Source organism: Podarcis pityusensis, assembly GCF_964106645.2.
Source record: "Podarcis pityusensis genome assembly, chromosome: Z".
NCBI lineage: Eukaryota > Metazoa > Chordata > Lepidosauria > Squamata > Lacertidae > Podarcis > Podarcis pityusensis.
The window spans coordinates 2828740-2852555 of NC_138044.1; the positions used below are offsets into that span (position 1 = coordinate 2828740).

The 23816-nt window shown below is 48.8% G+C and overlaps 1 protein-coding gene across 1 annotated transcript; it reads left to right on the forward strand.

The window, feature by feature from the left end:
• Positions 1 to 281: 281 nt before the first annotated feature.
• SAPCD2 (suppressor APC domain containing 2) lies at positions 282 to 12956 on the forward strand. The gene is made up of 6 exons (XM_080990983.1): positions 282 to 801; positions 2400 to 2551; positions 6485 to 6631; positions 7525 to 7620; positions 9383 to 9505; positions 10515 to 12956. Exons 1-6 carry the CDS (start codon positions 339 to 341, stop codon positions 10641 to 10643), a joined length of 1110 nt encoding a protein of 369 aa, XP_080847109.1. The 5' UTR covers positions 282 to 338; the 3' UTR covers positions 10644 to 12956.
• Positions 12957 to 23816: the final 10860 nt, after the last annotated feature.

Below are 23816 nucleotides of genomic sequence, written 5' to 3' on the forward strand. Positions count from 1 at the left end.
TGAGTGTCCCGATCACTCAGCCGGGGCTAGTCCTGGGGGAGCTAAGGGGCCATTTCTGCTTCTTTGTAGAGAATGTAGAAAAAGGGAGAAAAGTATCGTTTTAAACCTGTTTGAGGGAGGGGGAGCATCGAACGCGTGGAGGCAAAGAAATCAAACCAGCTCGCGAAGCGCCTCAGCCAATCCCCTTCCAGGGCGCTGAGCCGCCGGCCAATGAGCGGGAAGATTTGGTGCCAGTGTCGTTGACGTCACAGACCGGAGTCCCAGCCAACTCTTTGGAACGTTCGGAAGGTAACTTTTGTGTTCCTTCGGAACTTTGTGTAGCAATTTCGGGAGCAGCGATGGCGCCTGAGCGCGGAAGTGATGGGCGCTCGCAGCCCGGCGGCAGCGCTACCGAGGGTCTGCCTCAGGCTTTCTTGCACAGCCTGCGGACCCTCTTCGACATCTTGGACGACCGCCGTCGAGGCTACGTGCACTTGCGGGAGATCGAGTCCCGGTGGCTGCAGCAAGGGAGCGAAGCTGGGGAGTTGCCCCGGGGCGTCTTGGAAGGGCTGCGGCGAGCCGCCCCGGCCAGCGGCTACCTCACCTTCGAGCGGTTCGTGCTGGGCTTGAGATCCTCGCTCCTCAGCCCAGACAAAGGAGGCACCTCACCGGGCCCCGCGAACAAAGGCCCCGGGCGCCCCGGCGCCCCTGCTCCGAAAAGCAGAGGAGAAGCGGAGAGGGGGTCCGGACGCGGCGCCGGCGAGTGCGCCTATCGGTCCCAGGAGAAGATCGCCAGCGCGCCGGCGGAATGCAAGAGAGCAGGTGAGGCGCAGGAGGCTAAAGGGTCTCGCCCCCCCCCCGCAAAGACTGAGAACCCATGCCTTTTAATTCGCGGGCACAGAAGTGCTTCTGAGCATGTGAGGAATCCCTTTCCCTCTTCACGTTGAGTAACTGCCCTAACAGAGAGCCGGTGTGGGTGTTGCGGTGGTAACAGACGGGCCATGGAGAAGAGCCCAGTTCAAATCCCCAGTTGGCTATGGGTGACTCTGTGGCGGGCGCGATATCTCAGCCTAGCGTACCTTGCAGGGCTGTTGTGAGGAGGGTAGGATTGAGGTAGCAGGGAGAGTTCTGTGTGCCACTTTGGGCTCCGTAGAGGAAAGATGGGAGAAGAATGTAGATTAATAAAGGAGGATAATGCATGTTTACCTTGCAGAATGTATACATGGGTCCAATGATACTTACCTGCTAGTATAGCTTTTTGGTGGATCGCAGCCTTAACTGCACAACCCTGTGCTTCTTGCCTACTGAGAAAAGCATTTCCTGGAGCCTAAGGCACAGTCTACCTACTACCTTCATTTTATATTCACAAAAGCCCTGTGAGGTGAGCTAGGCGGAGAGATAGTGATTTGCCCCAAAGTGGGCTACTTTGAGGTTAGTGCATGGGTAGGCAAACTAAGGCCCCCGGTGGCCAGATCCAACCCCAATCGCCTTCTCAATCCAGCCCGTGGACGGTCCGGGAATCAGCATGTTTTTACATGAGTAGAATGTGTATTTTTATTTAAAATGCCTCTCTGGGTTATTTGTGGGGCCTTCCTGGTGTTTTTACGTGAGTAGAATGTGTGCTTTTATTTAAAACGCATCTCTGGGTTATTTGTGGGGCATAGGAATTCGTTCAGTCTTTTTTTTTCAAAATATAGTACGGCCCCCCACAAGGTCTGAGGTACAATGAACCAGCCCCCTGCTGAAAATGTTTCCTGACCCTGGGTTAGTGGGTATGGGTTTGCAGCCTAAGCCCCCTCCCCACACATTTACCAAACTGCTCTCTGTAGCACCTTCCTTTAAGCATCACACCTATTTCAGCTGCTCACCTAGGCTGCCTGCCACCTGCGTTCCTTCCTCACCTGCCTGCTGCTCCATCCTCAGGCTGCAGTTACTGTGGCCATACTGTTGGAAAATACAGTACAGTGGTACCTCGGGTTACATACGCTTCAGGTTACATATGCTTCAGGTTACAGACTCCGCTAACCCATAAATAGTACCTCCGGTTAAGAACTTTGCTTCAGGATGAGAACAGAAATCGTGCTCTGGCGGCGCGGCGGCAGTGGGAGGCCCCATTAGCTAAAGTGGTGCTTCAGGTTAAGAACAATTTCAGGTTAAGAATGGACCTCTGGAACAAATTAAGTTCTTAACCCAAGGTACCACTGTATAGACAGAAATAAATGATAAAAAAGTAGCTATAGGGTTGCAGGCATACTTTCCTGAATTTTAGAGAAGGTTTGAGGGAGGCAGAAATACACTAGAAGCAGTTTTTCCTTGGTAATTCCCCGTTCTCTCCTCCTGGTCTGGGGAGCGGGGGAGGGGAGACCCAGGATGGCTTTAATTGGATCACTTCCCCTTTCACACTTCTCTCCAATCTACAGCAACAAAAGGTGGCAGTGGTGGTATCCGAAAGCTGGCAGGGCAGGCTCAGTACGAGAGCACCTCCAAGCTGGTAGCAGAAGTGCGGAGGCAGCCAAGAGGCCGTGGTGAGCACAGAAGACACACCATCACCAACGGGGTGGACTACAGCATGGTAAGAGAGCCCTTTCTTTTCACGCATTGGTTGGACGCAGAAGTATGGTGGGAGGCACCAGCTGGGAAACCCCCAAGGAAAGAAGGCTCAGGGCCTGGAGGTTGTGGGTGGGACAATGACGAGTGGTCACAGGGACAGGAAGAAGGAGACTGGGTGTTGGAAGCTGAAGAGGTAACAGAGTTTAGTGAGCAGGGTGAGTCTGTGGCAGAAGGAAGTCTAGAAGCAGAGGCTGGTGAGGAGGGAAGCCAAGAAACCAGGTGGGTGAAGAAGCCAGGGGGTCTCCCCCTCCTGCTGTGACAAGCTCCCCTCCCCTCTGGTCTCCTAGACCCAGGGGAGACATGAAAAGGGCAGAGCAGAGGTTGGCTGCACACAGGTGCAATCTCAGATTGCTGGGGGGAAGCCCCTGAGAGAAGGGGACTCAGAAGGCTGTGGGAAGGGAGGGATTTTCAGACATGGCACCTGATCCAGGGGGCAGGACCTACAGGGGATGAGATGCTCTGCTTGTTAGACCTGACACTCTGCCATGTCTGTGAAGGTTGTGTTTTTGGCAACTCCAGTTTGCATGATGTGATTACTGCCGGCTCGCTCTTGTCACCTGGAGGAGCTCTGAAAACGCTGGAAGCAGTGACTTACTGGATGGGGGCCAGTACATTGAGACTGAATCCTGATAAGATGGAAGTGCTGTAGGTGGGAGGTTCCTATGTCCTGACATTAGGCGCATGGCCTGTTCTGGGAAGGGTTGCAGCACCCTGGAAGAACACATTCACAGTCTGAGAATGCTTTTGGATTCCATCTTGTCCCTTGAGTCTCAAGTGGTATCTTTGACTAGGAGTGCTTGTGCCTGGCTAAGGCTGACTTGCAGCTGTGGCTGTTCCTGGGATGGGATAGCCTGACCGCTTCTGTCTGGACTACTGCACTGTGCTGTATGCTGGGCTGCCTTTGAAGACAGTCCAGAGGCTGCAGCTTGTGCAAAATGCAGTTGCTAGGCTGGTAAGTTGGACCGCCTGATGGCGCTGTGCGTAACTGGTCCTCAAAGTACTGTGTTTGCTTCCAGTGAGCTACCAGACCCAATTCAAAATTTAGTGCAAGCATATAAAGTCCTAAATGGCTTGAGGCCTGGTTTTTATCTTACTACTGACTTCAATTAGAGATAGCTGTGCTGACTGGCGAGAACGAAATCTACTGCAGAAAGATAATGAGGCTGCTGGCTGAGAAAGGTTCCCCACCCCACCCCGCCACCCCAACCTTTTGGCCTAAAGCCTTGTCCTTCTCACTGGTATGCTGAGCCTCCTGGTCAACAAACCTCATGGCAGCCTCAGATCTGTGGAACTCTCTTCCACTGGAGAATTGTCAGAACCCGGGCTTTGAACTAAGGATTAGTTTGGGGCTGACATATAAACTGGAGTAGGAGATAATCTCAGTTATAGGGTTTTCTGTTCAAATTTCTCTCTGTTTCTCTCTTTGCTCTCTAGTTGAATACATCTGTGGATTTTAAAAGGGGGCAATGTTGACCTCATGAGGAGGGCTGGGAATGAAAATAAGATTGGAGACCTGTCTTTGCCCCCAGAATCTGAAGGGGGTGCCCTCTCACCCCTCCTCCATCAAATCGCCCCATCTGGAGAGCGCCTCCTGCTTGTTTAATGGCTGTCTGTTTGCTTTCAAGGAGCTGGAGGCTTACATACACATCCCTTGCTCTGATCCGCATTGATCTCCCTCGTGGGGTCCCTCATAGCTCATTGCAGCTAGGCTGATTGGGTGGGGGGGGGGAGACAGCTTCGCTCGCTGGCTTGTTTAGGTGGCTGGTTCTCCTTCCCTGCCCCCATCTTCTCTTCCCTTCCACCCTCCCCCCGGGGAACCTTCGATCAGCTGCAGGCTCGATGCTCCCTTGCCAGCTTTGGGGATGCTGGCCTTTTCTACCCCCCCTCCCCCCGTCCCCATGGCAATCACCCCCACCTCCACCCGAGGAGGCCATTCCGCTGCCGGTGGCTGACCAAGCTGGATGAGGGCTCTGGCTGCGTACAGCACCCTCGTCGTGCCTCTGGCCAGCAGCCTCCACAGTCCCAAAGCTCTGGACTTTTTCCTGTGGGTATGTCCTACCTCACATGGGCTTGGGAAGGCGGGTGCTTCACCCTAGGTGCACGCAAATCATTTGAAAATAATTGCATGCCTTGAGGGTTTTCTGGTATCGGTTCTGGATTTGGGGGACAGGATGGCAGAAGGAGGGAGGGAGGGGGTTTATGGATCAGGAGCGCAGGAGGCTGCCTTATTCCGAGTCAGGCTATTGGTCCACCTACCTCAGTATTACCTACACTGACTGGCAGCAGATCTGAAACTGCAGTCTCTTGCATGCAAGGCAGACACTCCACCCCCGAGCTATGACCCTTTATGATCTGCATTATGCGAGTCATGCACCATTCAGGCACCCAGCTCCGGCTGCCCTTGCTGGCACCGACTTTCCAGGGTTCCTCTAAAAATAAAGGCTGCTAGATATCATGGTATATGCATGCATGTGATGTGAGGGAACAGAGCAGCACAGTGTTCAATGCAGTACTTCATGGGGCGGGGGGAAGTCTGCTTTTTTGTTTTCATTTAAAAACCAAGCTTGTAGTCCTCATGTTTGTAAATTTGTTTCAAGCTGAATATGTGGAAGGCAGGTGACAGTGAGTGTTGGGAGAAAAGCACTTTAGAGCAGGTTCGGAGGTATGGTTTTCCTGCGCTAGACACAGGCTCTGCTCAACTTGAGTCTTTGGAACATGATTGGAAGTCAAGAATAGGGGCTGTGAAATGTGGGACCCGTGGCCCCACAGAGTTTTTAGCTGAAAAAGATGGGACTTGGAGTGGCGGCTGCTGTTTGTGTGTCGTTGCGTTTCTCTTTCCCCCAGAATGGAAACTCAACGTGGAAAACAAAATATGAAAAGGCTAGGGATCACTGTGGGGTGATTGCTGGTGCAGGAAAATCCCCCAGAAGTAACAAACTAGGACCTGTTACCAAGTTCTGAGATGTGTGGCTTAGAGTCCACCTCTGAAATTATTCTGGAACGGGAATAAGAGGGGAGAGAGAAATCGGAAATGAACCCCTTTTAATTAATTTTAATTTTAATGCATTTATATCCCAACTTTTTCTCCAAGGAGATCAAGGCAGCATGCATGGACTAGGATAAGCCACCTGAGAAACAGTTTCTATCCAAATGCGATTTTGGTTTTAAACGCAGTGTAAGGGATGCGGGTGGTGCTGTGGGTTAAACCACAGAGCCCAGGACTTGCTGATCAGAAGGTTGGTGGTTTGAATCCCCGTGATGGGGTGAGCTCCCGTTGCTCGGTCCCTGCTCCTGCCCACCTAGCAGTTCGAAAGCACGTCAAACTGCAAGTAGATAAATAGGTACCGCTCCGGCGGGAAAGTAAACAGTGTTTCCATGCGCTGCTCTGGTTCGCCAGAAGCGGCTTAGTCATGCTGGCCACATGACCCGGAAGCTGTACGCCGGCTCCCTCGGGCAGTAAAGCGAGATGAGCGACGCAACCCCAGAGTCAGCCACGACTGGACCTAATGGTCAGGGGTTCCTTTACCTTTTAAGGTAGTCTCTGTGGGTGTATTTAATTATGGGGTATCAGAGTTTTTAGGGTGTTAACCAGGCTGGGATAGGAGGCTTGTTGGTTTTTGAAAGTCTGATGTAGATTTTTTCAGTTTCGTTGTTCTGTATGGGAAAATGATAATAAAGATTATTGTATCGTATTGCGGTTCTTCCCATTTAATTTAATCCCCGCGACAAGCCTGTGAGGTAGGTTAGGCTGAGAGGCAGTGACGGGCCAAAGGTCACACCCGGTAGGGACTATGTACAAGATGTTTCCTCCCCCCTCCCCCCGCTGGTCCTATTGTGGTGGCCTTTTTTGTGAGCAAGGACTCACGGACTGTGCCTGGGGTTTGTTTCTTGGCAGCTTAAGCAGCTGAAGGAGCTGGAGAAGGAGAAGGACTTACTGCTGCAAGGGTTGGAGTTGGTGGAGAAGGTGCGTGAGTGGTACCACCAGCAGATCCATGCTCTCCAGGAACGCCAGAAGCAGCTGGGCAGCGGCAGAGTTCACATTGTGAGTAACAGGTTGCCGCTGGGTTGTTTTTGTTTTTCTAAGCGAGTTTCCTCGCTTGCTCTCCAAGGAAGGAGAGCGCAACCTCCAGACCGTGTGGAACAGTCACACAGCTCTTACTGTCAGAAAATTCTTCCTGATGTATCCTCTCTTGCATTTCCCTTTGTGGCTTAGGGCCCTCATATCTACGAGACCGCCTCTCCTGGTCTGCCCCGCAGAGGACCTTAAGGTCCATGAATAACCATAGTTTAGAGGTCCCGGGCCCTAAGGAAGTCAGACTATCCTCCACCAGGGCCAGGGCCTTCTCAGTGATGGCTCCGACCTGGTGGAATGCTCTGTCCCATGAGGCCAGGGCCCTGCAGGATTTAACCTCCTTCCATCGGGCCTGTAAGACAGAGCTATTCCGCCTGGCCTTCAATTTGAATTCAGCCTGATCTTTTATTTCTCTTCTCTTCGCTCCCCCTCCCCTTTTATGAAGATCACCCGCTCTGGGACCCCACAGCTAATTCTCCCCTGGCCTCCTCGCTGGCCCAAGTAGGACCAATTCAGCCAGCTAGCTCTGGGGATTATCTAATTGATTTTTGAATTTTATTGTTATTTATGTTTTTATACTGTCTTTTATGTATTTTATGCTGCTTTTATAATTAAGTGTTTTAAATTTGTTGTTAGCCGCCCTGAGCCCAGTTTTCTGAACTGGAAAGGGCAGGGTATAAATAAAAAATTATTATTATTATTATTATTATTATTATTATTATTATTATTTGCTATCTGGGGCTGCTGGCTTCTGGCATGAAGGAGCTATGGTGGAGTGTTCCTGTGGATTGACAGCTAGCCTGGCTGCTCTCTTATATTGCTTTCTCCCCCCCCATCCCCCCCCCCGGCTTTGTCTCACACAGGACTTGTTCGCAGAGGGCACTCTGAGCCACCATCTCCTGCTCAAACTGCAAGCGCTGAATCACTACCTTAGTGAGCTATTGTCTCTTTCAGCAAAGGTGAGAGCTGCGTTACCGACCAGGGCCAAGGAAGTGGGAGTGGTGGGAGTTGTTAGGTCCTGAGTGGGCTAGCAGAGGCTACTAGCCATGAGGCTATACTCTGCCTTCATACTCGGAGGCCGCAATTTTTCTGAACACCAGAAGCTGCAGGAGAGAAGAAGGCTCTTGTGCTCAGGTCCTCCTTGCAGGTTTCCCATGGGGGGGGGGGCATCTGGTTGGCCACTGTGAGAACAGGGTGCTGGACCAGATGGGCCATTGGCCTGACCCGGCAGGGCTCTTTAATTAATTAATATCATTTATTAGGCATAGCAAACCACACATTATCAAACAGACACCGTATACAAATTGTGTAAAATACAAGCTCAACACAACAAGGTTTATCCCAGCCAGATCTTTAACTCCAGAGAGAATCATTTTGCACAAATAATACAATACAACGCTAACACATCACCGATCAATTAAGAACCACTAAATCTCTTTATAATGGCCCAGTCTTTCTACATGGACAGCACTCAGAAATCCAGCCACTATAAAAGTAATTTGATCATTCCTGTCCGAGAGCAGGTCCTGAACCACTGGTGGTATACAGGTGAAACTCAAAAAAATGGAAAATCATGGAAAAGTTCCTTTCTTTCACTAATTCAACTTCAAAGGTGAAAGTAATATATGAGATAGACTCATGACATGCAAAGCAAGATATGTCAAGCGAGGGTAAATGACCCTCTATATTTGGGTATTTGTAATTCTGACAAATAATTTGCTGGGGTAAATCCTCTCCCATTAACTTTTATTGCTGGGTGTTTATTCATCTCGCTCACATGGCATTGCAGTTCCACATCCCAAATTCATTGGCGGATTAATGCTCTAGCAAACATCACTGGGGGCATTCAGAGTGCTCCCCACCGGGTGACAACAAAGGAGAGGGCCTTTTCTGTTGTGGGAACCCTCAATCTGGACCCAAGCATAAGAGCAACCTCTGGGCCCTGTGGCTTCCAGTGACTGTGGAATCAGAGCATAGCTGCTGTGGTTAGTAGCCATCAATAGCTCAATCTCATCCATTCATTTGTCCAATCCTCTTTTAAAGCAATCTAGGTTGGTAGCCATCACTGCCTTTTGTGGGAGGGAGTTCCACAGTTTAACTGTGCTCTGTGTTAGTTAGTTAGCTATGTGTTAGTTAGACACGGGTGGCGCAGTGGTCTAAACCACGGAGCCTAGGGTTTGCCGATCAGAAGGTTGGCGGTTTGAATCCCCGCGACGGGGTGAGCTTCCGTTGCTCAGTCCCTGCTCCTGCCCACCTGGCAGTTCGAAAGCACATCCAAGTGCAAGTAGATAAATAGGTACCGCTCCGGCGGGAAGGTAAACGGCGTTTCCGTGTGCTGCTCTGGTTTGCCAGAAGCGGCTTAGTCATGCTGGCCACATGACCCGGAAGCTGTACGCCGGCTCCCTCGGCCAATAAAGCAAGATGAGCGCCGCAACCCCAGAGTCGGTCACGACTGGACCTAATGGTCAGGAGTCCTTTGGTCAGGTGTTAGTCATAGAATTGTAGAGTTGGAAGGGACCCAAGAGGACATGTAGTCCAACCCTCCGCAATGCAGGAATCACAGCTAAATAATCCCTGACAGGTCGAGGAGTCACCGAAAGACTTTCTCGTGTGTGAGAATGAGGGATGACGTTCATTAAGAAGATGGTGGTGGTTTGTCTTTTTGAGAGAGAGTGTGAAGCACGTGCAGCCCTGGAACAAACCATTTTTCTTTGTCTCTAGCCACTGAACCCCAGTTCTGCAATGGGGCATGCTCCACCCTCTGCGCTCACAACCTCCCCTCCTCTCGTCGGACCTCAGCAGGCCTTCAACATGTTGAAGGAGCAGAACCGTCTGCTCACCATGGTGAGTCTTCTATTAAGTGCCAGTCCGTTTGAGTCACTGCCAGCCCACCTGTCCCCAGCCATGTTTTTTCCCCCTTCAAAATTTTTTATTCATTTTATAACACAAATAAACAACACAAACAGAAAAACAATCAATACAAACAAATTCTTGTCTTATCCTTATTTTTTCTAAACGTTGTCTTATCCTTATTTTTTCTAAACGTTGTTAGGTGACCTTCCCCAAGTCCCCCTATCTGATTTTCATTTTACCTCATCTTTAGCAGTTTACCTATATCATAATTTTTAACCATTTTTTATCACACTTACTTTTACCATAAAAATCTTCAAATTTTATCCCTTACATATAACACTATTTTCAAATACACTATCTTCTACTAACCCTACAGCCTATATCAACTTCCAAAGCTATTCTATGATTTAAATATTAACATATTTTTTCAACTTTAAACTTCTTCCAATCTTCTTCCACTGTCTCTTCTCTCTGGTCTCGGAGTCTCCCAGTCAGTTCGGCAAGTTCCATCATCTTCATTTGCCATTCTTTGATAGTTGGTAAATCTTGTTTCTTCCAATTCTTCGCTAGTAATATTCTGATAGCTGTTGTGACATGCAGAAAAAAAGTAACATCCTTTTGGGGGATTTCACCCCCCACTATACCAAGTAAAAAGGCTTCTGGTTTCTTAATAAATGTGTTTTTCAATAAGTCTTTTACCTTGGGGCACGTCCACCACATGTGGTAAAAGGTTCCTTCTTTTTCCTTACATTTCCAGCATTTATTATCATCAGTATGATACATTTTTGCCAACTTCACTGGTGTTAAGTACCATCTATACATCATTTTCATCAAATTTTTTCTTAATACACTACATGCTGTGAATTTAATTCCTTTTCCCCACAATTTCTCCCAGTCCACCATCGTAATATTGTGCCCCACATCCCTGGCCCATTCAGTTATTACAGATTTCACCTGTCCCCAGCCATGTGGTGGTCTTAACTCTGCCTTTACCCCGCAGGAGGTGACAGACAAAAGCGAGCGGATCACCCAGCTGGAGCTAGAGAAGTCTGCTCTGATCAAGCAGCTGTTTGAAGCACGTGCCCACAGCCACCACGAAAGCAACCTGCTGGACTCCACCTTCATCTAAGACCATCTTTGGACATTGTGCAGGGCTGCAGGGAGCCACCAGCCCTGGCTGCAAGCAGCTTGCAGGATCCTGTGCAGCCGCAAACAAGGTGGCGACTTGCACCTTGCCCTCACCCCTGCACCGTCTGCCCTTGGATCCCTTTTACCTTGTGGCTGAGTCCTGAAATCATGAGATTGGGTGCAATTTACTCTCCTGACGGTTGGGAAAAGGAGCGTTGGTGTGCAGGCCTGCATTGCTCCAGCCCAACCCATTCCAGGATCCAGATTTGGATTAGCTGCTGTTCCCACCCCACCTCACCCCCCCGGAAATGCCGGCGGTGTTTGGTGTTTTTATTTTAACTCCTGCCCTACGACGCCATTCCACTGAGTGTGGATGTGGAATTGGGGCTTTCACTCCAGTATTGATGGTCCGACCCGTTTCCCATGGTTAGAAGTCTCTTCCTTGACGTGAGAAAGGAGATTAATGGTATTTATCTTTAGGGTACCTGCAACTCATTGACAAGCATTCCACATTGAGGGAACGGCATGTACTCCATGCTGGACCCAGCAGCAGAATGTATGCATTCACACACACCCCAGGGTGTTTGTGTGGGGCACCCCCCCAAGGGGGCCTGGGATGAAGGAAGCCCGCTGCGGCTTGCTGATTCTTCTCCGCTCCACCCCTGGGTCAGTCCTGACCTGGGAGCAGAGCTTCAAGCCGGGTGCACACTGGAGCCAGGCTCCAGTGGGAGCCTGTTGTGGGGGCACCTGGTCATGCCCTCTGCCAAAAATGTGCCTGGGGAAACAGCCCCACCACCACCTCGCTACACCAGTGGCTGAACCCTGGAAACTGTTCCAAAAGTGAGATTCAGGCCCAGAAATGAAGTCCCGCTTTTTGGCTCAGTTGTCAGGAGTGATATTTCTCTTTGGCTTAAGAGGAGAGTACTTCTGAGTTCATGCAGAGTGCTGTTTCCTCCTTTGCTGTGGCTGGGCTTTGGGCAAACCTGAACCCCCTTCCTAAACCTGTGCCTGTTTTCATAAGAGCATCTCTGCTGAGTCACAGCAAAGGCCAAGCAGACGACATTGGGGATTACACTGCCTCTTATGCGAGAGGATTGTTTGAGCTGTTGCAGCTAATAGACTTCTCATTTCATATCAGGTGGTTGGAGGTTTTCAAGCAAGCCTTGATTTCTCCAGGGCATAGATGGAGTAGGCTCATTTTATGTTGCTAGTTATTTTAACCAACTCTTTGCAGGGGGTTGGACCAAATGACTCTATAATTTTGTGAACAAAACACAGCCATCTTTCAAAACTCTTAAATTCTCCCAATTTTGCAAAGCACAGTTCTCCAGCTGAGGACTCCCTACAAAGATGCACAAAGCGAGAAGAAGTATACATAGAAATGCACTTATTAGTGAAAATAACATACAAAAGATGCATTATATTGGGGGGAAATTGCTCTGTGAAAACATGTGGATATTAAGTAAAATTGCATAAGAGCATCTGTAGAATACTAAGGGTTGGGAGGGATCCCAAAGGTCATCTAGCTCAACCCCCTGCAATGCAAGAATCTCAACTGAAGCATCCAGGACAGAGGGTCATCCAACCTCTGCTTAAAAACCTCCGAAGAAGGAGAGCCCACCAGTTCTTGTGGGAGTCTGTTCCACTGTCAAACAGCTCTTTCTGTCAAAAAGTTATTACTGATGTTGAGTCAGAATCTCATTTCTTCTCGTTTGAATCCATAGTGGGAGACACTCAAACTGAAAGGCAGGTGAGTTTCCATGATAACCTTTTCTTTAAATTGCTAGCTAATGTGGAATGGAAGCCTGGCAAAACGAGAAGCTGAATATGGGCAGACTTACCCAATATCCATCACACTCCAAATAGAATGTCCACAGATATGCTGTGACATCACTGATCGTCCACCAATGGCAGAAAACCAATGGCAGCTACAGTGGGTTTTGTGGACATGTAACGCTGGGGGAGGGACGTGGGTGGCGCTATGGGTTAAACCACAGAGCCTAGAACATGCCGATCAGAAGGTTGACGGTTCGAATCCCCGCGAGGCGGTGAGCTCCCGTTGCTTGGTCCCTGCTCCTGCCAAACTAGCAGTTCAAAAGCACGTCAAAGTGCAAGTAGATAAATAGGTACTGCTCCGGCGGGGAGGTAAACGGCATTTCCGTGCGCTGCTCTAGTTCACCAGAAGTGGCTTAGTCATGCTGGCCACATGACCCGGAAGCTGTATGCAGACAAATGCTGGCTCTCTCGGCCAATAAAGTGAGATGAGCACCGCAACCCCAGAGGAGTCGGTCACGACTGGACCTAATGGTCAGGGATCCCTTTACCTTTACCTTTACTAACGCTGGGGGAATCCCGTCCACTTTTCACCACTGCTGTTTTGACTTGGGATGTCTCTGCAAAGAGCATCCCCCCCCCCCCCCGTAATCAGAATTGTAGAGTTGGAAGGGACCTTGAGGATCATCTAATCCAGCCCCCTGCAATTCAGGAATATGCTGTTGTCTCATACGGGGATCAAACCTGCAACCTTGGCATTATCACCACCATGTTCTAAGCACCCGAGCTATCCAGGCTGTAGTTAAGATGCTATGTGACTCCCCTCTTCAAATATGTTTACCCTCCCCAAATAGGTTTACATCTGAACACTTGTATGCCATTTTTGTATGTAGCATTTTTTTACCGGTAACTTGTTTGAAGTTCTTTATGTATGTACATGTATACTTGTTTAAATGTTCTGTGACCATGGAGGATTGTTGGTTCCTTTTTCCTCCCAAATAAAAGCTGAAATGAGCCTGAAACCATTACTGCGGTTGTTGTTGTGACTGATGTTGTTACTGTTATTTATCATGCTAATGGATGCTTTTGAATGATGGTGCTGGAGGAGACTCTTGAGAGTCCCATGGACTGCAAGAAGATCAAACCTATCCATTCTTGAGGTAATCAGCCCTGAATGCTCACTGGAAGGACAGATCCTGAAGCTGAGGCTCCAATACTTTGGCCACCTCATGAGAAGAGAAGACCCCCTGGAAAAGACCCTGATGTTGGGAAAGATGGAGGGCACAAGAAGAAGAGGAGGACAGAAGATGAGATGGTTGGACAGTGTTCTTGAAGCAGTTTGACCAAACTGCGGGAGGCAGTGGAAGACAGGAGGGCCTGGCGTTCATGGGGTCATGAAGAGTCGGACATGACTAAGAAGAAGAAGAAGAGTTTGGATTTGATATCCCGCTTTATCACTACCCGAAGGAGTCTCAAAGCGGCTAACATTCTCCTTTCCCTTCCTCCCCTACAACAAACACTCTGTGAGGTGAGTGGGGCTGAGAGACTTCAGAGAAGTGTGACTAGCCCAAGGTCAACCAGCAGCTGCAGGTGGAGGAGCGGGGAAGCGAACCTGGTTCCCCAGATTACGAGTCTACCGCTCTTAACCACTACACCACACTGGCTCTCGACTAAACTAAATGACTAAACGACTAAACAACAAAAATCACATGCAGGGCGCCTTACAAATAATAATGATAGTGCAGGTCTCTGTCCCAAGGGCCTTACAATCTACAAATGGTCCCAAGGCAGCAAGAGTGGGCTATGTGACTTCTCACCTAAGAGCATTAATTATTATTTATTAATAAAAGTATATACTGCTAAATCACAAAGCATATCAAAGTGGTTTACAACACTGAAAAGATTAAAACCATACACAATAAAAGCTTTAGGGAAAAATTAAAGGCCATTTTAAAGCAAAAATGTGTGTTAAAAACACACATCAGTCAACCATTTTGGGAGTGGTATTTCCTGCATAAGCCTGATGGAATTAAAAAAAGTTTTCATCAGGCTTTTAAAACTTGATATAGAGGGCACCTGCTTTGATGTGGCCAAAGTTTCTGCAGAAATGTCCTGCTTTGGTCCACAAGAGGGCCCTGCTGTCCCACTTAGAATACAGTAGGTTTTAAAGAGCAGCATTAGCACACAGGCCACATGGGGTTGATTAATCTTTTTAGATTTATTTCACATATTTATAAACTGATTCACAGACTGAAGCCATTGAAGCAGTGTACAACAATATAAACATGAGGGGGTGGGGGAGATTCCCTAGGTGGAGACGGAGGCAATGAATTTTACAGATCTGCCTCTGAGTCAGTCTTTGGCCTCCCAGGAGGACACAGTACAGTAAGATCACATCTTGTGTGCAGTTAGCTTGCATTCTTTCAGCCAGGTTGGAAGATAGCCTGTTGAAACTTAGCAAATTAAATGTATGCAATCTGGAGAGCTTAAAAGTTTGGGGTTTTTTGTGTGTGCCAGGTTTTCCCCGCAAAGCCCCTTCACTGTTCCTTGTTCACTTGTGTGCAAGCTCTGGAATGATGCAAGCATGGGAGCAGTTTGAGTAAACACATTTATGTGCCATCCCTGGAACATACCCCACCCCATGCAAGATGCAGTCATACCTTACTGGGACACACACACCCACCCACCCCAAGTTTGGCTGAAGGTTTTAATGCATTGGTAGGCAAACTAAGGCCCGGGGGCCAGGTCCGTCCCAATCGCCTTCTAAATCTGGCCCTTGGACGGTCCGGGAATTAGTGTGTTTTTACATAAGTAGAATATGTGCTTTTATTTAAAATGCATCTCTGGGTTCTTTGTGGAGCCTGCCTGGTGTTTTTACATGAGTAGAATGTGTCATTTTATTTAAAATGCATTTCTGGGTTATTTGTGGGGCATAGGAATTCGTTCATTTTCCCCCTTCAAAATATAGTCCAGTCCACCCCCCACCCCCAGGTCTGAGGGACAGTGGACCGGCCCCCTGCTGGAAAAAAGTTTGCTGACCCCTGTTTTGATGCATAAGTCACTTGGGTACATAAGTCAGGTGACAAAGCTCTCAGGTCAATGGGTGCAGCAACCAATGAGGTACGTGGCCAGGAGTAAGCCAAGACAAGGGACGCAGGTGGCGCTGTGGTCTAAACCACAGAGCCTAGGACTTGCTGATCAGAAGGTCGGTGGTTCGAATCCCCGCGACGGGGTGAGCTCCCGTTGCTCGGTCCCTGCTCCTGCCCACCTAGCAGTTCAAAAGCACGTCAAAGTGCAAGTAGATAAATAGGTACCGCTCCGACGGGAAGGTAAACGGCGTTTCCGTGCGCTGCTCTGGTTCGCCAGAAGCGGCTTAGTCATGCTGGCCACATGACCCGGAAGCTGTATGCCAGCTCCCTCGGCCAATAAAGCGAGATGAGTGCCGCAACCCCAGAGTCAGCCACAACTGGACCTAATGGTCAGCGGTCCCTTTACCTTTACCTTTAAGCCAAGACATTCCCTGAAATCTTTGCTCCTGAAATGGTTGGCACCCACAGAACTGAGAAAGCAAGCAGGCACTCCTCTGATCAGGCTGAGTTTGCCAAGTCTGTTTGCACCAGCACAGCTGTGTCCACATCCTTGGTGATGGGAGACAGAGTTGATAGGGCCAGCTCACCGTGTGATGAAATCCCAGACACCTCCGAGAGGGCTCTTCGCTGGTGGGAGGTGCTACTAGGGACATGCCAGTCTGCTTTGGCATAGCACTCTGACCAATCCCACCAGGATGTGTCTGCCAGACCCACAACACTTTGGGAACCGGTCCATTTCCCACTTGCACCCAGGACTTTGTTGGGGGGGGGAGGACTTTTGTTAGGCAGGCAGAACTGATGTGACTGGCCAGTTAGTTAAGTATTTCTATTGTTTTACTTAGGGAGGAGCAGCTGCCCCTCCCTGCCCCCCCCTTGGCTACGTCCATGCCACTGGGGATTGAACCTGGAACCTTCTGCATGCAAAGCAGGTGCCCCAGTACTGAGCTACATACAGCCCCATCCCCTGAAACCATTAGAAATCCCTTTAAGAGGCGCACAGTCTCGAAGGGGAATAAATGGTATAAAAGGTGGATGCCACAGATATTGTCTGGACTGTAGTCGCCCTGCCATCCTGGATTTCCCTCACAAGATCGGAAAACAGCACAATTATGGAAAGGGCTGGCCTGGGTGAGGTTTAGGCTCTGTATAGGAAACTGTGTACATCCTGGTCTGCTTCAAGTTGTCTGCATCCCTATTCTTAGGGTCACCTTCTGTGTCTTGGGCTCTGCATTCCAATGAATTGGGTAGAGTGAATGGTTATTGAGGAACTTGGTATGTTAATAACGTTTACCTTCATAGATGCTGTTTTATTTTTGCTGTGTCGAACACAGCAAATATACAGTGGTACCTCAGGTTACATACGCTTCAGTTTACATACGCTTCAGGTTACAGACTCCTCTAACCCAGAAATAGTACCTCAGGTTAAGAACTTTGCAGCAGGAGGCCCCATTAGCTAAAGTGGTGCTTCAGGTTAAGAACAGTTTCAGGTTAAGAACAGACCTCCAGAACGAATTAAGTACTTAACCTGAGGTACCACTGTATATCGAACAGATATATATATAGAAAAAATATATTGAACAGATGGAAAGCTCTTCATTCTGAACAGGCTGAAAGCAAAGAGTAAGGTTACCATAACTTCTGTCATAGAGCTTCAGTATGCTGATGACAACGTAGTGTTCGCGCGTTCAGAGGATGACCTCCAAACCATCCTAAATATCTTCGCAGAAGCTTACAGAAAGCTTGGCCTATCACTCAACATTCAAAAAACCAAAGTGCTGCAACTGCAAGTACAAAATAACCCCTCTGCAGTGCCACAAATCCAACTCAATGGTGTAATGCTGGAAAATGTCAATCACTTCTCCTACCTTGTGGGATCACTTCCCACAAGGGCCAACACTGATGCCGAAATCCAGCATCGCCTGAGCTCTGCGAGTGCGGCTTTCTCCCGATTGAAGTGCAGAGTGTTTGAGGACCATGACAGTTGCAGGGAAACCAAAATGCTTGTTTACAAAGCTGTTGTACTACCAACCTTACTGTATGCTTGTGAAACATGGACAACTTATAAACGTCATCTCCAACTCTCCAACCAAGATTCCATTAACGGTGTCTCCGAAAAATTTTACACATCACTTGGGAAGACAGGCAAACTAATACCAGCATACTGGAAGAAGCAAAGATCACCAGTGTTGAAGCAATGATTCTTCAACATCAACTTTGTTGGACTGGTCATGTTGTGCGGATGCCTGATGATCGTCTTCCAAAGCAACTACTCTATTCCGAACTTATTCCGGGCCTATTCTGAAGACTCAGTAGGCTCTGCTCTTAGTGGCCCAGGCATTGTAATTAAGAAGTTTTGTGTTACGTTGTGATATTCCAATGCTATGTGTGGTGTCTCTCAGCTGTTTTGGGACTCTTTTGAGTGGGAAGAAGCTTAGAAATGCAATTGGTCCATTTCTGAACCAATTTGGGGGCAACCCAAAGAGGCACAAGGAAAACAGCAGTTTATGAAACATCAGTCCATAATTTTTTTTTATAAATAAATAAAAGGTGGCATGGGGAAATTCCTGAGCTCCTAATGCCTAAAACAAAGGTCAGCACACAAATCTTGCATTGCTGGCAAAGTTAAGCTAACATCTCTGGTAGGGAAGAATGGCAAATGGTCACATTTGCTCTCTAGGTTCCTGAGATGGTTAGGGATCCTTTTTCACTCTTTGCCTTAAGGTGTGCTTGTGCTGTGTGATGTGCTGCCTGTTTATATTGTGATATTGCCGTCTGAAGGCAGCACCCAGTTACTCTGTCACTTTCATTTCATGCAAGTTTTCAGGAAACTATGCTTCCTTTATTTCTCTGGTATGTGAATTCCTTGGGGGGGGGTGGAATGTTGAACATGGGGACACATATTCATAACAGGTGCCCTTTTTTAACTCCAGCAAAAGATCCTTCGCCTCTTGGGAGTGTGCATGGCTTGTGGGTTCAACATACACATTGCAATGTGGGTAGACAGGGTCAGCAATGGAGGAAAGTGGTTTCAGAGGCTTCTGGGTGATCCTGTGAAACTGCTGCATCAGGCCAGTGTGGTTAGGAGGGGTAGTCTTGTAATCTAGGGAACAGGGTTTGTGTCTCTGCTCCTCCACATGCAGCGGCTGAGTGACCTTGGGCCACTCACACTTCTTTGAAGTCTCTCAGCCCCAGTCGCCTCACAGAGTGTTTTGTTGTAGGGGAGGAAGGGAAAGGAGATTGTGAGCCGCTTTGAGACTCCTTCGGGTAGTGATAAAGCAGGATATGAAATCCAAACTCTTCTTCTTCTCTTGCTCTGCTGTAGGTCACAAACTCAAGGACAGCTGAGTTGCTTGCCAGACAGCTCCCTTGCCCCAACAAACACCTGGCCCACAACCTATCCATCCCTTTTTAACCAAAGACAGGCCAATTTTTTGTGTCCATCCCTGTTAAACTCCCTGCCCAGTTTTGCCTTTTAGGATCCATGGGGTGTTCTCCCTTTTAATTGAAGGGGCTGGGGGAAGCATCCCTGTTCTCTGCCATTACTCATAACAGCCTATGCAGGCAGTAAATGTTTTTGCTGTTGTTGCTGCTCAGGGCTGGCCCAGGACATTTTGGCACCTGAGGAGAACCACAAAATGGTGCCTCACCTGCCAGTGAAGAAGGGAGTGGAGTGAAGATCTACATCGGGAACAAGTGGGGAGTGAAGATCTACTTTGGGGACATCTGTCTAGCATAGATTGGTCTACTATGACTGTCTTGTACCCCCTGGTGGCAAGTACTGCTGGTGTACACAGTATGTAGGGCTGCTGTATGTCTGGGAAATCCCAGACATGTCCTCTTTTGGGGGGCAAATAGGCCCATGTGAGGGGATTTTTACATTTTAAAGGAAATGTCTGGGATTTGGGGGGGGGGTTGGGTCTTTTGGCTCGGGCGCAGGAGGCACAGGCAAGGGTGTGGACTGCTCTGCACGCCATGGCTGCTGCCAGGCCAAGCTGGAGATGGAGGTGTGCAGGTGCTGTGGCGGTAGCCCCACAAGTGTGTGCCCATGAACCTCTTTCCCCAGCTCAGGCTGGCAGCAGCTCGGGCTGTCCTCTTTTTTTGCTCTTCAAATTATGGCAACCCTAACAGTATGTCAAGTCAACAGTTTAACGGTCAGGAAATGCAGTCCAGAGTCAAACCCAAAGCACAATCCTGTATAAGTCCTGGAGCAGCCAAGCCGAGTTCCATTAACATGGGCAGTTGAGCAGACCGAGCGCCTCTGCTTCCCTTTTATACCTTGCCTGTTGATAGATCTGTCTGTCTGTCTATCTATCTATCTATCTATCTATCTATCTATCTATCTATCTATCTACCTTGCCTGTTGATTGCAGCATCTGGGCTTGGCGAGGCAGGTGACCCTCACTGGCTGTGAGCCCACTCCAGCTGGGGAATCACACACCGCCTCCCTGAGCTAATGAGCCCCACTTGGGCTGTGGGCCCTTGCCTGCCTCAGTCTCCCAGAGTGTAACCTCCTGCTGCTCCCTATGTCTCAGAGCCCACCTTGAGCATGGAGATGGGGACCTCTGTGGCTCTGATGAAGGGTCCTGAACTTCTGGCCCCTGCACACTAACCCCCTCACCGCCCTCTGCCACCCCATGTGTACTTTCCACAACCCCACACTCCCCCCTCCTAACCGCAGCTTACCCCGGTGGGTCCCAGTCATGGCTGCACCCTTCACCAAGATCCTCTTCCTCCTCCCTGTTGTCCTGCCAGTTCATGGCACTGACTGGCAGTGGCTCTCCAGGATCTCATGCAGTGGCCTTTCCCAGCCCTACATGGAAGTGCCATTGGGGATCAAACCTTGGATCAGCTTCATGCAAAGCAGGTGCTCTGGTACTGAGTCCCTGCACACACACACACACACACACACACACACACACACACACCCCTCCACCCTTCCTGGCATCATGCAAGTGCAGCTGCTTTACAAGCCATGACAGGGCATGCTAGGAGGATGAGACCCTTTATTTTGTCTGGGAAAGGCTGCTTGCTGCCCAAGCTCTGGGCCACACAGGTTGTTCTGTGGGTTCCCTGATACCGCTGGGTGCTGCTCAAGGTGGTTTTTGCCCAGGGCTGTGGTTGTTTGGAGCAGTTGCCAGGAGAAGGCCAGCAATAAATCACACAGCATCAGTGCAGTTAACCCTTTATTCAAGGAAACAAGGCCAGCTCAGGAGGCCAGGTTTAAAGAGCACAGCAATGTGTTTCAGTAGATCTTGCCCTTATGTGGCAGTTGTGGGGACCTTCCCACAGCTCCCTAAGTCTCCTCCTCTGCTGGTTCCTTCCTGAGCAGTCTGAGACTCTGACATCTTGTCTGTGTCTGCTCTGGCCTCTTCATTCTTCTTCTGGTTCTGAGTGAGGTGAGCTTGTTGCAGCAGAAGGGGGGACACCCTGACGTCTTCAGCAGCCTGACTCCTCTCTTCCCACTTGGTCTCCCTCCTCTCTAGCCTCCCCATTTGCCTCTGGTTCTGGACTACTGTCTGCCACAAACTCCCCACACTCACTAAACCCTGCTGCCTCTTCAGCTTCCCACACCTCCTCCTCCTCCCAGTGTGCTGCCTCTTGCCCCTGTGACCACTCATCATCATCCCACCACCAACCCCTGGCTCTGAGCCTGCCTCCCTTGGGGGTTCCCCAGCTGGTGCCTCCCACCATTCCTTTGCATCCAGCCAGTCCATGAAATGGGCGCTGCTCAAGGGGCCTTGATGGTGGCCCAGGCATGCCTGTGGCATCAGCCCAAGTTGACAGCAAAACCAGCCAAATCAGAAATATTGATTTGGGGGAGGCTGGTGGGCCACCTCTTGGTGCAAGCCCTTACTCCATGCAGGAAATTGAAAGGTTAGAGCATGGGGAGTCCTTTGCTCTAAGTCAGGGGTCAGCAAACTTTTCCAGCAGGGGGACGGTCCACTGTCCCTCAGGCCATGTGGGGGGCCGGACTATATTTTTGGGGGGAGGAATGAACGAATTTCTATGCCCCAAAAATAACCCAGAGATGCATTTGAAATAAAAGCACACATTCTACTCATGTAAAAACACCAGGCAAGCTCCACAAACAACCCAGAGATGCATTTGAAATAAAAGGACACATTCTACTCGTGTAAAAACACGCTGATTCCCGGACCGTCTGCGGGCCGGATTGAGAAGGCGATTGGGCCGGATCTGGCCCCCAGGCCTTAGTTTGCCTACCCCTGCTCTAAGTAGTTGGTCAATAATTGTTCCAGTAGGAGACATTTGCTGTGTTTTGTGAAAACAGAGGGCCTTCTCAGTAGTGGCACCTGCCCTGTGGAATGCCCTCCCACCAGATGTCAAAGAGAAAAATAACTACCAAACTTTTAGAAGACATCTGAAGGCAGCCTTGTTTAGGCAAGCTTTTAATGTTTAATAGGTTATTGCATTTTAGTGTTTTGTTGGAAGCCGCCCAGAGTGGCTGGGGAAACCCAGCCAGATGGGCATGGTATAAATAATAAATTATTATTATATTATTATTATAAAACTTATTTCTGTGCCTCTTTGAAAAAAACAATAACATGTATTATTTAAAACCAACAAAATGTATTTTTTAAGCAAAAGCCATTGGTCAGGTGGTTGACCACTGCTCCTTGCATGAAGGCTTGCAAGTGTTTTCATTCGAACCAGAAGTGGCTGTAGCAGGGGGCAGAGAACTGGATCAGGGCAGGGGCAGAGAGGGGAAGAGCAATTCGTCCTTGCCTTTTGCATTATTTTTCTGATATAAATCACTCCCTGAAACTGCAGGAACCCTGTGATGGAAAACGTAAGTCAGCAAAATCTTGAGATTTGTTTCCTGCACGATGGATCTCCCCAGTTTTTTGTTCACTCCAAAGGCAAAGAATCTCTCTCTCTCTCTGAGCTGGTTCTCCACTTCCCCATCCAGAATTATGGGTCTCTGCACCCCACACTGTTCCACTTCCTCTGTGATGCCCTTATGCCCTTTTGGTTTTAACCAACAGAAGTTCCCTGTAAGTGTGACTCACACCAGCCTCTCGCAGCAGCCAGGATTTTCGATCCTTCCCTGTAGGCAAGACTGAATGCCTTACAAGAACTGGCAGCTGTGCACTTCAGCACAAACACATATGGGAAACAAAAGCCTCCAGAAATCCTCCCTAGAATCTGCTTCCCAACCGTTTAAGTTTCTTTTCCCTATGTATATATAAACCGTATATTTTACAATCCCACTTGCAACCCTGCCTAGTCACCTTCTGATTATTTATATCCTGCTTTATTTGCACAAAGTTTTCACAGTGCTTTGGTTCTGATTTGTTTGCAAGATTGTTAGATGACTGCACACCAGTCCACAGTTATCCCATAGTTTCCAGTGAATTCCACCCGCCCGCCCCCCATCATTGAGGGGAGGTGTAGTCCCAGGCAGGGCCGGATTTAGGTTTGATGTGGCCCTCAGCTACTGAAGGTAATGGGGTCCTTTATACGTCCAGCTGTCCTTTGTCAACAACAAATTGTCACTGTTTTTTTGTGTTGAATATATGCTATATGGTAATTTATGGACCTAATAGGTATCTAAAGCCATCGGTCACTGTTGCTGTATGTAGGTTTTGTTTTATTTGTTTTTTATCTTATATTTTGGAAATAAACATCCAGGTTTTTTCCCCTTTAATTTTTTGGGGGGCCCCCAAGAGAGTGGGGCCCTAAGCTATAGCTTGTTTAGCTTATACGTAAATCTGGCACTGGTCCCAAGCCAGTAGTAGGCATGGCCAGGTACGAAACATACCATATATATATATATATATATATATATATATATATATGGAGCACTGTGTATAGACACCCCACACATATATACAGTGCTTTTTTTTCTAAAAAAGAATGTTTAGGGGTACTCTCATTTTCCTACTCATATTGAAATACTGCCCCTCAATGAGGCCAAACTTAGATTCACAAAATGTTTAGGGGTATGCGTACCCCTGTGTCCCCCCAGAAAAAAAGCTCTGTGTGTGTGTGTGTGTGTGTGTGTGTGAACCAGCGCAGCGCACGGAAACGCTGTTTACCTTCCCGCTGGAGCAGTACCTATTTATCTACTTGTACTCTGACGCATTGGGGTGAGCTCCCGTTGCTCGGTCCCTGCTCCTGCCAACCTAGCAGTTCGAAAGCACGTCAAAGTGCAAGTAGATAAATAGATACCGCTCCGGCGGGAAGGTAAATGGTGTTTCTGTGCACTGCTCTGGTTTCCCAGAAGCAGCTTAGTCATGCTGGCCACATGACCCGGAAGCTGCACGCTGGCTCCCTCGGCCAATAAAGCGAGA